Raw genomic sequence first — 16,569 nt, 5'->3', positions numbered from 1 at the left:
GGACTTCCAAAACTATGTTGAATAATAGTGGTGAGAGTGGACATCTTTGTCTTGTTCCTGATCTTAGAGGAAATGCTTTCAGTGTTTCACCATTGAGAATGTTGTTTGCTCTGGGTTTGTTGTATATGGCTTTTACTATGTTGAGGTAGGTTCCCTCTATGCCCACTTTCTGGAGAGTTTTTATTATAAATGGGTGTTGAATTTTGTCAAAACCTTTTTCTGCATCTATTGAGATGATCATATGGTTTTTCTTCTTCAGTTTCTTAATATGGTGTATCACGTTGATTGATTTGCATATATTGAAGAATCCTTGCATCCCTGGGATAAATCCCACTTGATCATGGTGTATGATCCTTTTAATGTGTTGTTGGATTCTGCTTGCTAGTACTTTGTTGAGGATTTTTGCATCTATATTCATGAGTGATATTGGTCTGCAATTTTCTTTTTTTGTAGTATCTTTGTCTGGTTTTGGTATCAGGGTGATGGTGGCCTCATAGAATGAGTTTGGGATTGTTCCTTCCTCTGCAATTGTTTGGAAGAGTTTGAGAAGGATGGGTGTTAGCTCTTCTCTAAATGTTTGATAGAATTCACCTGTGAAGCCATCTGGTCCTGGACTTTTGTTTGTTGAAAGACTTTTTTGTTGTTGTTGTTGAAAGACTTTTAATCACAGTTTCAATTTCATTACTTGTGATTGGTCTGTCCATATTTTCTGTTTCTTCCTGGTTCTGTCTTGGAAGGTTATACCTTGTAAGAATTTGTCCATTTCTTCCAGGTTGTCCATTTTATTGGCATAGGGTTGCTTGTAGTAGTCTCTTAGGATGCTTTGTATTTCTGTGGTGTCTGTTGTAACTTCTCCTTTTTCATCTCTAATTTTATTGACTTGAGTCCTCTCCCTCTTTTTCTGGATGAGTCTGGCTAATGGTTTATCAATTTTGTTTATCTTCTCAAAGAACCAGCTTTTAGTTTCATTGATCTTTGCTATTGTTTTCTTTGTTTCTGTTTGATTTATTTCTGCTCTGATCTTTATGATTTCTTTCCTTCTACTAACTTTGGGTTTTGTTTGTTCTTCTTTCTCTAGTTCCTTTAGGTGTAAGGTTAGATTGTTTACTTGAGATTTTTCTTGTTTCTTGAGGTAGGATTGTATTGCTGTAAACTTCCCTCTTAGAACTGCTTTTGCTGCATCCCATAGGTTTTGGGTCATCGTGTTTTCATTATCATTTGTCTCTAGGTATTTTTTGATTCCCTCTTTGATTTCTTCAGTAATCTCTTGGTTATTTAGTAACATATTGTTTAGCCTCCATGTGTTTGTGTTTTTTACATGTTTTTCCCTGTGCTTGATTTCTAATCTCATAGCGTTGTGGTCAGAAAAGATGCTTGATATGATTTCAATTTTCTTAAATTTACTTTGGCTTGATTTGTTACCCAAGATGTGATCTATCCTGGAGAATGTTCCATGAGCACTTGAGAAGAAAGTGTAATCTGCTATTTTGGATGGAATGTCCTATAAATATCCGTTAAATCTATCTGGTCTATTGTGTCTTTTAAAGCTTGTGTTTCCTTATTAATTTTCTGTTTGGATGATCTGTCCATTGGTGTAAGTGAGGTGTTCAAGTCCCCCACTATTATTGTGTTACTGTCAATTTTCTCTTTCATAGCTGTTAGCCATTGCCTTATGTATTGAGGTGCTTCTTTGTTGGGTGCATATATATTTATAATTGTTATATCTTCTTCTTGGATTGATTCCTTGATTATTATATAATGTCCTTCCTTGTCTCTTGTAACATTCGTTATTTTAAAGTCTGTTTTATTTGATATGAGTATTGCTACTCCAGCTTTCTTTTGATTTCCATTTTCATGGAATATCTTTTTCCATCCCCTCACTTTCATTGTGTATGTGTCCCTAGGTTTGAAGTGGGTCTCTTGTAGACAGCATATATATGGGTCTTGTTTTTGTATCCATTCAGCAAGCCTGTGTCTTTTGGTAGGAGCATTTTTTTTTTTTTTTTTTTTTTGCTGTACGTGGGCCTCTCACTGTTGTGGCCTCTCCCGTTGCGGAGCACAGGCTCTGGACGCGCAGGCTCAGCGGCCATGGCTCACGGGCCTAGCCGCTCCGCGGCATGTGGGATCTTCCCAGACCGGGGTATGAACCCGTGTACCCTGCATCGGCAGGCGGACTCTCAACCACTGCGCCACCAGGGAAGCCCGGTAGGAGCATTTAATCCATTCACGTTTAAGGCAATTATCGATATGTATGTTCCTGTTACCATTTTCTTAATTGTTTTGAGTTTGTTTTGTAGGTCCTTTTCTTCTCTTGTGTTTCCCAGTTAGAGAAGTTCCTTTAGCATTTGTTGTAGAGCTGGTTTGGTGGTGCTGAATTCTTTTAGCTTTTGCTTGTCTGTAAAGCTTTTGATTTCTCCATCGAATCTGAATGAGATCCTTGCCGGGTAGAGTAATCTTGGTTGTAGTTTTTTCTCTTTCATTACTTTAAATATGTCATGCCAGTCCCTTCTGGCTTGTAGAGTTTCTGCTGAGAAATCAGCTGTTAACCTTATGGGAGTTCCCTTGTATGTTATGTCATTTTTCCCTTGCTGCTTCAATAATTTTTCTTTGTCTTTAATGTTTGCTAATTTGATTACTATGTGTCTCGGTGTGTTTCTCCTTGGGTTTTTCCTGTATGGGACTCTCTGTGCTTCCTGGACTTGGGTGACTATTTCCTTTCCCATGTTAGGGAAGTTTTCAACTATAATCTATTCAGATATTTTCTCTGGTCCTTTCTCTCTCTCTTCTCCTTCTGGGACCCCTATAATGTGAATGTTGTTGTGTTTAATGTTGTCCCAGAGGTCTCTTAGGCTGTCTTCATTTCTTTTCATTCTTCTTTCTTTATTCTGTTCCACAGTAGTGAATTCCACCATTCTGTCTTCCGGATAAGGTCACTTATCCGTTCTTCTGCTTCAGTTATTCTGCTATTGATTCCTTCTAGTGTATTTCTCATTTCAGTTATTGTATTGTTCACCTGTGTTTGTTTGTTCTTTAATTCTTCTAGGTCTTTGTTAAACATTTCTTGCATTTTCTCGATCTTTGCCTCCATTCTTTTTCCGATGTCCTGTATCATCTTAACTATCATTATTCTGAATTCTTTTTCTGGAATGTTGCCTATCTCCACTTCATTTAGCTGTTTTTCTGGGGTTTTATTTTTTTCCTTCATCTGGTACATAGCCTTCTGCCTTTTCATCTTGTCTATCTTTCTGTGAATGCGGTTTTTGTTCCATAGGCTGCAGGATTGTAGTTCTTCTTGCTGCTGCTGTCTGCCCTCTCATGGATGAGGCTATCTAAGAGGCTTGTGGAAGTTTCCTGATGGGAGGGACTGGTGGTGGGTAGAGCTGGGTTTTGCTCTGGTGGGCCGAATTCAGTAAAACTTTAATATGCCTCTCTGCTGATGGGTGGGGCTGGGTTCCCTCCCTGTTGGTTGTTTGGCCTGAGGGGACCCAACACTGGAGGCTACCCTGGCTCTTTGGTGGGGTAATGGCGGGCTCTGGGAGAGCTCTTGCCAAGGAGTACTTCCCAGAACTTCTGCTCCTAGTGTCCTTGTTCTCATGGTGCGACACAGCCACCCCCGCCTCTGCATCTTTATGTCAGTTCCACACTATTTGGATTACTGTAGTTTTATAATATATTTTGGTATCAGAAATCATGCAATAGACTTTTGGGAAGAACACTGTGGAGGTGAAGTGCCTTTCTCATTGTGTCATATTGAGGGGCTACATGATAGCAACATGATTTGTCACTGGTGATGTTAACCTTGATCATTTGGTTAAGGTGGTGTCTGCCAGATTTCTCCACTGTAAAATTATCCTTTTTCTTTTTGATAGGCTGTTCCTTAGAAGCAAGTCACTAAGTCCAACCCATGCTCAAGGGGAGGGGAATTAAGCTCCACCTCCTGAAGGAATAAGTATCAAAGAATTTGTGGACATTTGTTAAAATCACCACAGTAATTAATTAGTATTATGGGGGAAAGGTATCTTGAGGCTATTTAAATATTCTGTTTCTTCTTAAAGTTTCCCCAGCTAAACTTTATCACTTCTTGGTGGATTTTGCCTGCAGCAATTATTAGTGTGGTGTTCTAATGGTGATATTCTACTTCCTTTATTCCTTTTACATTTATTATTTGGAATTCTTCTGTATGGAATGTTTTTTTTTCCCCCTACAATTAGTTATTTATTCAATCATTTATATAGTTCTATTTAGACTCAGTGAAATTTTTTTTATTCTTTGGGTTTTAATCCAATATTATCAGTATTTATTTTGTTGCTCAAATTGTTCAGATTTGGTCATTGGGAGCTCCTTTAAGTTGCGTTTTATGTCCTTTTTACATGCCTCCATCTTTTTTTTCCATTCTTTTTGTTTTTTCCCTTTCTTTTTTTTTTCCTTTTTTTTTTTTCTTTTCAAGCATTTCCTTACTCTCTGACACTGTAAGATATTTCTGGCTAATAGTGTATTTTTTGTGTCCTAACCTTGTCTCCAGAGAGCCTTGGTTTCTTTTATCGAAGAATGGTATTTAGAAACTAAGATCTGGGCTCTAGATGTGATCCTACTGCTGGGGTGTTACTTCTTTTAAGCCCTCTCACCTGATAGAATTAGGAAAAATATGTGGTTATACTAACTTATGTATACACACATTGGTATTTATTCCTGTCATTTCTGTTTTCTGTATCTAGCAGATAGATATTTTTTAACAGTTTAGTTATATGTAAATTCAAAACATTTCGAAAGAATATTCTTTTTTCCATGCTTTTGGTTGTGTGTTGTATGAATGGTTAATTCAGAATGCTGGGGGAGTTTGCATTGGTATCCTGACTTCCCTATACATATTGTAATTTTGCATAAGGTTTTAGATAAAACATATATTCAGTCAGATTTATTTATTATAGTAAAATATATAATTTCAAAAATAAAGTATTTAGGTCTTAAGTGGAGGGGGCATACATTAAGTCTAGCCACTCTTTTTTTTAATGATATCATTGCTGAAATAATATTTATGTAAACCTGTTCTTGCATAAGAGAGATCCCTACAATTTTGAATCTTATACTTTCAAGCTTCAATAATAACCTTATAAGGGATCTGAATGTGTGTGTGTGTGTAAAATTCTCATTTCACAGAAAGCCTTATGGGCTTTACCACTCCAATTTAAGCCAAAACTTTAAAATTCTTTGCTTTTGCAAGGCTTTTCTTTAATAGATTTGAATAGATCAAAATGTCTTAACTTGCCGCTAAAGGCTATACTAATAATCCTTAGAAAATTTTCTTTTTCCTTCTTCCTTTTTACTTTTTTGTACTTACAAAGCTATTGGAAGGTACAGATTACTTGGACTTTATGAAATTTAAAATCCTGTCCAAGATGAGTTGATCTGTGAAAATGGAGATGTCGTCCATGTTTAGTTTGACTGCATGTAAGAATTTTTTTAGCCTAAGAGATAATGGGACTTTCTTTTCTATATTTTTACTGTATAATATGTTTTAAGGGATAAACTTTTTTCTTTAGTATTAAACATATTTTTGTCCAGGTAGGCAGTCAAAAATGTAGTACTTAATAAAACCAATAAATTTGAAAATAACTCCATGAACTCCCTATGGACTTTTTTTTTTTTTTTTTTTTTTTGCCGTATGCGGGCCCCTCACTGTTGTGGCCTCTCCCGTTGCAGAGCACAGGCTCCAGACGCGCAGGCTCAGCGGCCATGGCTCACAGGCCCAGCCACTCCGCGGCATGTGGGATCCTCCCGGACTGGGGCACGAACCCGTGTCCCCCGCATCGGCAGGCGGACTCCCAACCACTGCACCACCAGGGAAGCCCCTGGACTTTTTATATTGCAATTACTGTGACTGTGGTAATAGCAATGAGCAGTTTTTTATCTACAGTGTACAAAAATACAACTGCACTTTTTTTGTCCCCCAAGAAAGGCACAAATGTCTTGTAAGTGGATTAATTAATATATTTAAATTTTCCTTGAAGTATTTTTATTGTACCATTATTTTGTAATATTTTTATTGCAGGTATGCAATATTTTAGTTACATTTTATTTTTTTAATTTTTTATTTTTATTTGTTGGCTGCACTGCGCATCTTCTGGGATCTTAGTTCCCTGACCAGGGATTGAATCCGCGCCCTTGGCAGTGGAAGCGCGGAATTGTAACCACTGGACCGCCAGGGAATTCCCTTTACTTACATTTTCGGTAAATAAGGACTTATGGGTTGTTTTGGCAACCTAAGTATCACTTTTTATGTTTTATTTTTGTGTAGGGAGGGGAATAAGGTATGGAGCATATTACTCTCCAGTTCATTTACTTCAGTACACTTTTGTAATTCTCCCTTTTGTGAGCAATATCCTGAGGGGAAAACTGGTCGTGTTCTTGAGGTCCATCCTCCAAGTCTTCTAATTCTTTGCTGGGTTCCCTGTACTTCAGCATCAGCTTACGCGAGTAAAGCTGTTCTTGCATAAGAGAGATCCCTGGATTCTTGGCCGCCTTACTTTGCCTAGAATGGGCAAATGTCCCATTTCCAGATTCTTAGCCCCTTCAAACAGATACTTTCTGTATCCTGCATTTAAATGGCTTTTCTAGTTTTGGGTGAGAGTTCTAGTCTGCTGTTAGCTTTTGCATCTCACCCAGAAGCAGAATTTCCTCCCTCCACCAGTTGACTTGTTAGAGAAATCTGGATGTTAGTCTTACAGAATTTTCCAAAGTCCAAATTTTCTTAATTGCATCTATGTGGTGTCATTTAATATGTTCTCCTGTCCTCTGTATTTTCTGTTAAGTGATAGTAATATCTAAAGGCTTGATCAGGTAAGTTTCAGATAATTTTTGATCATATAATTTTTTTATGTCAGGAATACTTGAAAGATGGTGTACATAATTGTTAGGAGGTACTTTTTGGGGGGGAGACAGTTAATGATCATTGGTGATAATTACCCAATTCATTAGTTCCTTAGTGGTTGCAAAATGGTGGTATTCTAAGTTTTTTATTCTTTTTTCATTTATTGGCTGGAATATGTCTATAAAAGACTCTTTTCTTCATCAACTCTTTGTTACTCTAAAAGTGCAGTTTATATAGGAAAGACACAATGAATGTTTTACTCAACGGTTATCAGAAGAATCAATCACCTAGCATCATTAAAAGGTAGCCAGAGAGGGTTTTTTTTTTTCTTTTTTTTGATTTTGTCTTGTTGAGGATTATTAACAGCTCATGGATATGAAGTTATTTGATTTGTTATAGTTCATTGTAGCTATCCTTAAAGATGCTCAGATTGACCCATCTTTGGCCTGTGGGCCTATTCAGATTGGCTCCAGAGTGCTTTTGATAGGACTCTATGGCCTTCAGTAGGTTCCTTGTTTTCCCTTGGGGAAAAATTGTTTGAGATTCATCTTGTATACTTCTGGTCCCAGACCTGGAACTAGTAATTTCTCCAAGAAGTCCTCGTTATTTTTAATGGACATGGCATTTAAAGCTCATAATTTGAATGTGAGTTTTCTTTTTAAAAATTATCTGCCTTATTTTATATATTAATTTTTAAAATTGTATTAATCTTCAGTGTCTTTCTTGAAATAGATGGACTATAACTTGATAAATATACAGACTATTTTAAATTAAGTACTATGACATTTATCTTAACAGGATTGAAAAGAAAAGCTATCTCTATAGGAACTAGTAATTTCCTCTTAATCATCATTCCTAGAGTTCTGGGATTGTTACCAGGCTCTTAGAGGTTACCAATATAAATTCTACAACAGTCAGTATTATTCAGTGAGTTGTTAGCTGAGTTAAAATACTGGGGCCTACACCAAATCTGGAAAGAGGCCTGGTAGTGCATGCCTTTAAATTCTCAGCTGAGTCTGTTATAGGCAAGCATTTGAAAGCTACTGATTTGACCATTGGTACTCTAAGTAACCAGTAATGATTTAAGTGTCTGTTTTTGGAAACTTTTCTACTTTAATCCTAAATATTTAGTCTGAATGTGATATAAGAGCAATATCTTAAAGACCTATGGGCAGGTTCAAGTTAATATATCGTTGCCAAACCATCCTTCTCACCAGTAGTATTTAGGTAAGCCTTCCTTGTTGCCTTTTGTTCATTACTATTTTATTTTATTTTATTTTTAGAGGGTGTCTTAGAGATGGCTTTTTATTTATTTTATTTTATTTATTTATTTATTATTATTATTTTTTAATTTATTAATTTATTTGTTTATTTATGGCTGTGTTGGCTCCTCGTTTCTGTGCGAGGGCTTTCTCTAGTTGTGGCAAGCGGGGGCCACTCTTCATCGCAGTGCGCGGGCCTCTCACTATCGTGGCCTCTCTTGTTGCGGAGCGCACGCTCCAGACGCGCAGGCTCAGTAATTGTGGCTCATGGGGCTAGTTGCTCCGCGGCATGTGGGAACTTCCCAGACCAGGACTCGAACCCGTGTCCCCTGCATCGGCAGGCAGGTTCTCAACCACTGCGCCACCAGGGAAGCCCAGAGATGGCTTTTTAAAAAAATTTTTATATTTGGCTGCGTTGGGTCTTAGTTGTGGCGCACAGGCTCTTTGTTGTAGTGCGCGGGCTTTTCTCTAGTTGTGGCGTGTGGGTTTTCTCCTCTCTAGTTGTGGTGTGCGGGTTCCAGAGTGGGTGGGCTGTATAGTTTGCTGCTTGGGGGTTCTAGTTGAGGCATGCGAGCTCAGTAGTTGTGGTGGCGTGCTGGCTTAGTTGCCCCGTGGCAAGTGAGATCTTAGTTCCCTGACCAGGGATTGAACCCACGTCCCCTGCATTGTAAGGTGGATTCTTTACCACTGGACTACCAGGGAAGTCCCTGTTCATTACTCTTTTAAAAGGGTCTCAGAATTTAAAAAAAAAAAAAAAGGACTGGTTCTCTGATTTAAAATTCAGTCAGATGAACTAACTGTAGCAAGTATAAACTTCTGATGAATATAGGGTTAGAGCTCATCTGGGAGACATTTTTACCTTAAAAAGTGTTTGGAAAAGATAGAATAGTAATACGAGTTGGCATTCTCTGAGTGTGTATTATCTGATAAAAATCAGATAACAGAAAATTAGTGAACAGTTCTTTCATTTTTAATAGCTTTTTCTTGATTAAAATTATACCTTGGAAAAAATTCACATTTTGACTTTCACAATCCACCATTCACAGTTCTAGATTACCAGTAATCCTTATGCACTAACAATTAGAAGGGAGTCTGAGCTCCAAACTCCCATTTCCTATTAGACAATTAGCCAATGCTTGTGAAGTGATTGACCTAACTAAATGCACACCTCTCTACATTTATGCCAGAGAAGATTATACTAGATACAGGTGAAATGATACTGGTATTCCAGGTACTTTAGGAGTAAAATAGATTTGGTGGTGTGTTGTGAGACTAGTTATCATTTATAACAAAGATTCTTTGGGGAGATGCTTTTCACGTTCCAAATACACTGAGAGAGGAGCATAACTTAATTGTAAATCATGAGCTGCATTGTTGTAAATTTCATTTGTTTCTGTTAGTAAAAATGTATTCCCCGCCCTACCCCCCACCCTGCATTCCCAGATTGGTTTTATAATCCTTATGGATTTTATTTGAGCATTGAAATTAGAGTGAGATAGATTTTTCTCAGTGTTAGCCTAAGAATTGATTGAAATCATTTTTATTCATTTTAGGAAATCTACTTTCTTCAATGTATTAACCAATAGTCAAGCTTCAGCAGAAAACTTCCCATTCTGCACTATTGATCCTAATGAGAGCAGAGTACCTGTGCCAGATGAAAGGTTTGACTTTCTTTGCCAGTACCACAAACCAGCAAGGTAAGAAGAATCTTTATGCCATTGTTCATGTGGTTGGCCCTGTATAGATTGAGTAAATATATATAAGTGATATATTTAAAATTATGTAGAAGGGTTGTGTTGTTTATTTCAAAATTAATGTAGCATTATTGTTTTGGGTGATTATAAAAGTAACCTAGAACCTGGAGAAGGGTGAGGAAGGATACATCCATTGTTAACATTGAAGTTATTTTTTTCTGGGGAGTGTGAAGTAGAGGGAGTAATTAGTCTGTATTATGTGATTCCATTCATGTAAAATGATACATGTATGTGTGTATTCATAGGAAAATGTATGAACTGAAGATCACAAACTAATTGATGGTTATCTCTGGGGAATGGAATTTTTAGGTCATTTTTTTCTTCATTTCTTGTAGTTCTCTCTGTTTGAAGTTTTTATAACAGCATGTATTATATCTTTAATTAGAAAAAGTAAGATAATACAGTTTTATTGTAGGAAGTTCAGACAATATGGAAATGTATAAAGAGAGGAGTAAAAATCACCTATACTTCTACCTTGATATAATAGATATAAATACTTTCGAGGTAGATCCTTCCATACTTTTGATATATTTTTACTTGGGGTATCGTTAATATTTTTCTAGATTAAAAAGTACAGATTTAAATAAATAATAATTTCTAATATAATGTTTAGTACTATGTTATATGAATGTGCACAGATTATTTACCATTTCCCTATTATTGAGAATTTAGTTTGCTTTTAGTTTTTCACTATTTTGAATGTGGTGATAAATCCCCAATTTTTGTCTCCAGCCCTGAACTCTGTTGAACTCTAGATGTGTATCTAACCGCCTGCTTGACACTGACACTTAGAAGGCTAAACAGGTGCCTCCGATTTTACATGTCCTAAATGGACTTGATTTCACCCTGCCTGTGTCAAATTTGTTCTTCCTCAAGACGTTTATAATTCAATAAATAGTACTATTATTTCTTCAGTTGCTTAAGTTAAAGCCCAAGATCTATCCTTGATTCTTTTCTTTCCTCACCCCTACATCCAATCTATCAGCAATTCCTATGAGTTCTAACTACAGAATATATACCAAATTTATTTACTTCTCTTACTTTCATCCTCTAGTTTTAGCATCTATTGATTTTTTATGAATTAATTATTACTGTGATGATTGTCACATGATGATTTTGTAATTCCACCATTTCTTCTTCATTTATTAGTTGACATTCTGCTGTAAGAAGAGCTTTCTTGTTTTCATTTATTCATTCATATCAGTGTTACTCACTTGGTTATAATATGTCACAGTCATTGGATATAGCTCAAATTATATCCCTCAAATTGGCTCCTCAAGCTGACTTCTGAATCCTTTTTAAAAACTTTTTATTTTTAAATGATTTCAATTTTATATAAAAGCTGCAAAATTATATGTAGAATGTTTGTATGCCTTTCACTCAAATTTCTCTGAACCTTTGAAAATAACTTGCAGACATGATGCCACATTGCACTTTAATTCTTCAGTTTGTATTTGCTAAGTATAGGCACTCGCCTACATAACCACAGTAAACCATCATAATCAGGACATTGACAATGATCTAATATTATCATCTAATTCACAGATTCCATTTAGCTTTCTCCAGTTGTCCCCATAATGTGCTTATTTGCTCAGTCCCTTTATATGTTGCAAATCCCTTGAACCCACCAGGTTGTTGCCCAGGTTGGACACTCTCCTGGCTTGGGCCCTGCCTGTTGCTGGGCTGCTCTCCTGCCCAGATGCCTTCCTTGTCCAGGCCCCAGCTGCTGTTGTGCTGCCTTCTCTGCCCACTCTGACTCTCTCCTTGTGTGAGCCTTTGCCACTGAGGGGCTGTGTGGTCATGTGACATTGCTGAAATTCTCCAGAGACATGAAGAGAACAACAACAATAATAAAGCTCTTGGAGGGACTTCCCTGGTGGTGTAGTGGTTAAGACTCTGAGCTCCCAGTGCAGGGGACCTGGGTTTGCTCCCTGGTCAGGGAACTAGATCCCACATGCATGCCGCAACTAAGAGTTCGCATACCACAATTAAGGAGCCCGCCTACTGCAACTAAGGAGCCCGCCTACCACAACTAAGGGACACACGTGCCGCAACTAAGCAGCCTGTGAGATGCAGCTAAGGAGCCCGCCTGCCACAGCTAAGACCCAATGCAACCAAATAAATAATAAATAAATGTCATGTTATTAAAAAAATCAATAATAAAGCTCATGGACTTCAAATTTATTGAAATTTTAGGCAGTGAGGGAATTAATTTCTCAAAATTTCTTTTGCTTTACTGGTAAACATTGATTAAACACCTTTATGGAAATACAAAAGTTGAATGGGAACCCATCTTCATTTTTTCCATAACTTAATTTTGTCCTCTTTGTGGTCAAGCAAATAAGGAAGAATTGACAGTAATTCATAGTTTTTCTTCTTGCAACCCCAAACTTACCTGTTATATTGCAAGTTTCCAGGTTTTTTGTTTGTTTTTTTGATGGAAGAAAAATCCTCCTCATCATTTTCATTTGTTTCTATTGAAGAAAGACTTATAAATGTTTTTGGTATTCTGTGTTCATTATATCATAGTGATTAAAAAGATTTTAAACCTTATTTTAATTTCAAGAAAGTTTCATAAGGTCTAAAAACATAAAGTAGTCTTAAAATCATTGGTACAGTATATAGAAAATCTTTGAATTAGGGCTCAAGTTTTTATTTTTTGAGATATATTAATGGTTTAAACCTTTATCCTGGCCTTAAATCAAGAATCAGAATTAAGAAGCTCATTTTCATTAGAAAACAGAATCTCAGAGCTATAGATTGTCCTGTGTGGTTTCCTTATAAAAGGAACGGAAGCCCAGAAAGGTGAAATGATTTGCTCAAGGTCATACAGATAGTTAATGTCAACCAGGGCTAGAACCCCAGACTTCTTCCTTCAACTTCAGGGCCTTTCCTCTCATATCTATGCTACTGTACTTTGTATTTATCATATGGGTGATATGTTTTAGTTGTTAGAAGTTATATTATTTAGATGAGTTTGGTTGCACCTAACATATGGACTTAAAAATTGATTTATTGAGTTAGTAACAGGTAGCATGGTATTTTGTGTTGGTTTCAGCACCTCAGTTGTGTCATCAAGGACCTGGCTTTGTTCCCCTCTCCATTTTACTTACTTTATCAGCTTGATCATAAGATCGCCTTCCCCTTTGGTCATCTCAAATGACCAAATCATTTGGAACTCTCAAATCTTGGAACTGTATACTTTCTCATCCTTGTTCAGAGTGAAGGAAGAGCGGTTTGCTTCTAGAAGCCCTGTCAGAGGACTGACGATCTTCTATTCAAGAATCCTCTTAACCCTCTCTGGCAAATCTCTCCTTAAGCCTTTCTAGGCAAATGGGGCAAGGCAGAGGTCCTAGAATCATTAATTGTGCCTACGGAATGAGATTAAGCTGCTTAGTATAGGCCCAAGCTACATGCCCCCTTCTAGAGTTAGGTGTAGAGCCAGCTTTTTCAAAGCTCCAGGCTACACTGGCGAGGTATGGCTAGCCAAATGACAGTCAATAGTCATCAAGAGAAGGGGCAAAGGATGCTGGAGAGGCAACCACAGTAGTCACCAAAAACTTAACCCCATCTTATGTATGTTTTCTGTGGATTTGCTGGTAACAGTTATGAAGTAATTTCTATTTGTATAAAAATTTTTTATAGAACAGTTATTTTAAAAGGACTCAGTTTCCATGCAGATAATAGGAAAGCATTTTGTGGAACTTTTTTTTTTTTTTGCGGTTTGCGGGCCCGTCACCGCCGTGGCCCCTCCCCGCCGTGGCCCCTCCCGCTGCGTAGCACAGGCGCCAGACGCGCAGGCTCAGCGGCCATGGCTCACGGGACCAGCCGCTCCACGGCACGTGGGATCCTCCCGGACCGGGGCACGAACCCATGTACCCCACATCGGCAGGCGGACTCCCAACCACTGCACCACCAGGGAAGCCCTTGTGGAACTTTTATGTTGTATTTTATCATGTAATAAAATTGACATTCTGAAAAATGAATACTCTGAAAATTGACAAAGGATACATAAATGCATATACCGTACACCTTTGTCATATGACATTGAAAGTAGCTTTATTTACTCATATGCTTTAATCTCCATTTCTACATGGCTGACTGGTTTTCTTGTTTTCTAATTTGTGTTAACTGTTACTTTACTGTGTCTAATTCTGCTGCTGTTGTTAACAACTACGTTATTACAATGCTGACAATTGGTTCACATCATTACATGTGCATTTTGGGGCTGTAAAACCTATATGGTGATTAAATGCAAACCCAGATATCCTATATTTGAATAGCAGTTTTGGTCACTATTAGCTGAGTGATCCTGTGTGCAATAGATTTCTTAACTCCTCTATGGCTTAATTTCCTCATCTGTAAAGTGGGTTTAATAAATAACACCCATCTTATAGAGTAAGTTTGAACTTTAGAATGATAATACATGTAAAGCACTTAGTCCAGTTCCTGGCACAAAGTATCTGTTGAGTACGTTGGCTCATTCTATGATGATTACCTTGACTTGTATCAGTATACTGTTTAAATGTTCTCTGCTTTTGTGTATGTGTGCATGTGGCAGTATAATAAAATTAATGATATGAGTTTTAGTTTTTAGAGTAACAATAAAAACATCTGTTCTGCTTTAAAATGTTTTCCCTTCATTTTCCTAGGTAAGAAAGTCCTAATTTTTTTTTTTGCGGTACGCGGGCTTCTCACTGTTGTGGCCTCTCCCATTGCGGAGCACAGGCTCCGGACGCGCAGGCTCAGCGGCCATGGCTCACGGGCCCAGCCGCTCTGCGGCATGTGGGATCTTCCCGGACCGGGACACAAACCCGTGTCCCCTGCATTGGCAGGCGGACTCTCAACCACTGCGCCACCAGGGAAGCCCGAAAGTCCTAATTTTTTTTTGTTTTGTTTTTTTGCGGTACGCGGACCTCTCACTGTTGTGGCCTCTCCCGTTGCGGAGCACAGGCTCCGGACGCACAGGCTCAGCGACCATGGCTCACGGGCCCAGCCGCTCCGCGGCATGTGAGATCTTCCCGGACTGGGACACAAACCCGTGTCCCCTGCATCGGCAGGCGGACTCTCAACCACTGCGCCACCAGGGAAGCCCCAGAAAGTCCTAATGTTTTAAAAGATTATTTCTTGTTTAAATTTTTTAAATTCATTTGAGAGTCTAATAAACATTGTTCTAGAAAGGAAAGAATTAATTCATGTAACATGTTTGGGAAAGCCATTTGGTTAATAAACAGGTTCTTAGTACTATTTTATATTAAAATCATCTTTTGTTTTTCAGCAAAATTCCTGCTTTTCTAAATGTAGTGGATATTGCTGGCCTTGTGAAAGGAGCTCACAATGGGCAAGGCCTGGGAAATGCCTTTTTATCTCATATTAGTGCCTGTGATGGAATCTTTCATCTAACACGTAAGTACAGTTGTTTATTTAATTGATTGATTTCATTATGATCCGTGTTTTCTTTCCATTATTGTGAAAGTAAAATTAATAAATAATTAATAAAATAAAGTTTGCTTAGCTTCACAAGGTGAATTGTGGATTTGTCTGTTGATTGTGACTTAATGTGATTAAGTATCATCTCCATATGAGAAGGCTTATTCCATAGTAATATGCTGTGTTGCTGTCATTTTGTAATTGAATTTTATCCCATTCTGGATTAGACCCATTGAAAAGTGTTTTTATGCAGAAGTACTTTTGTTGATTGTAAAGGCATTTTGAAATTTTCTTAACTTGTGGAATTTGTCTGCATTTTTGCTTTTCCATGTGTTGAAAAGGCAGAATTGATAGAGGAGGGGATACCGTTACTTCAGAGGAAAGAAAATCATCCAGGTTATTTACTAAAGATGAAAGGATTAAGGAGAGACTATAGATCAGCTAGTCCTTGATGGAGAGAGGGATATAAAGCAGAGAGAAAATAAGTAGAACTATATGTTGGTTTGTGTTCTTTTGACTGTAGAAGTGAACCAAGAACAAAGTAATTCTCTGACAAAATAGAAAGTTTTAGGTTAAGGGTCAGGTCAAGACTGTACTTTATGGTAATAATATTAATAATATTATAATGAGCAAATGAAGGAAACATAAATTAGAGGTGGGGTCTGGTTCAGTGCTTTTGTTTGTTACTGGCCCTTGACAGATAACTATAAACAATTGAGAGTGAGCATTTAGAAAATTTGAGTAATTTTTTGGTCATTTGAATTTAATTAAAATATTGTGCTAGTATTTATGTATGTCTTTTAAAAAATTCATTTGCCTAGTAATTCATTTTTATTGTATTTTACAAAAGCCCATAACAGGTAGTTTGAGAAGTACTGGTCTAGGTAGCTTTACTTGGATGAAGGTTTGGAGACACCTTCTGGAAGGGTTTGGAATGTAGGCAAAGAATAAGGTTATATGTTTGTGTGTGTGGGGTTTCAGTTATGTTGAGTAGTGTTACCTAATGTCTGTACATTGGCGGGAGCCTCTGTTTTCCTGACAGTTTGTTTTTTCACTGGTTCTGGTGACTGATGTGAGAGTTTCAAAGAGAGGGTAGAATCAAGTGTGACAACTGGGTTTCTGGACTGGGCCAATTGAATGACTCTTGATGCTACTCACTGAGATGTTAAATACAGAAGGAGCAGCAAGTCTTGGCAGAGTCAAAGAGTTCAGTTTGGGACAGTTTTTTGAATGTGTACCAGGGACATCCAGATAG

The 16,569-nt window shown here is 37.6% G+C and overlaps 1 protein-coding gene across 1 annotated transcript in view; it reads left to right on the top strand.

The window, feature by feature from the left end:
* Positions 1 to 16,569, top strand: part of OLA1 (Obg like ATPase 1) — a 168,772-nt gene that overhangs the window by 14,210 nt on the left and 137,993 nt on the right. Inside the window, exons 3-4 of the mRNA XM_004267324.3 lie at positions 9,684 to 9,827; positions 15,163 to 15,290. Of these exons, the coding sequence (XP_004267372.1) occupies positions 9,684 to 9,827; positions 15,163 to 15,290 (272 nt within the window). The remainder of the gene's footprint in view (positions 1 to 9,683; positions 9,828 to 15,162; positions 15,291 to 16,569) is intronic.

This window comes from Orcinus orca, chromosome 7 (assembly GCF_937001465.1).
Source record: "Orcinus orca chromosome 7, mOrcOrc1.1, whole genome shotgun sequence".
Classification (NCBI taxonomy): Eukaryota; Metazoa; Chordata; class Mammalia; order Artiodactyla; family Delphinidae; genus Orcinus; species Orcinus orca.
The sequence above is the reverse complement of the archived record's forward strand: the minus strand, read 5'-3'. Positions and strand labels throughout refer to the sequence as shown.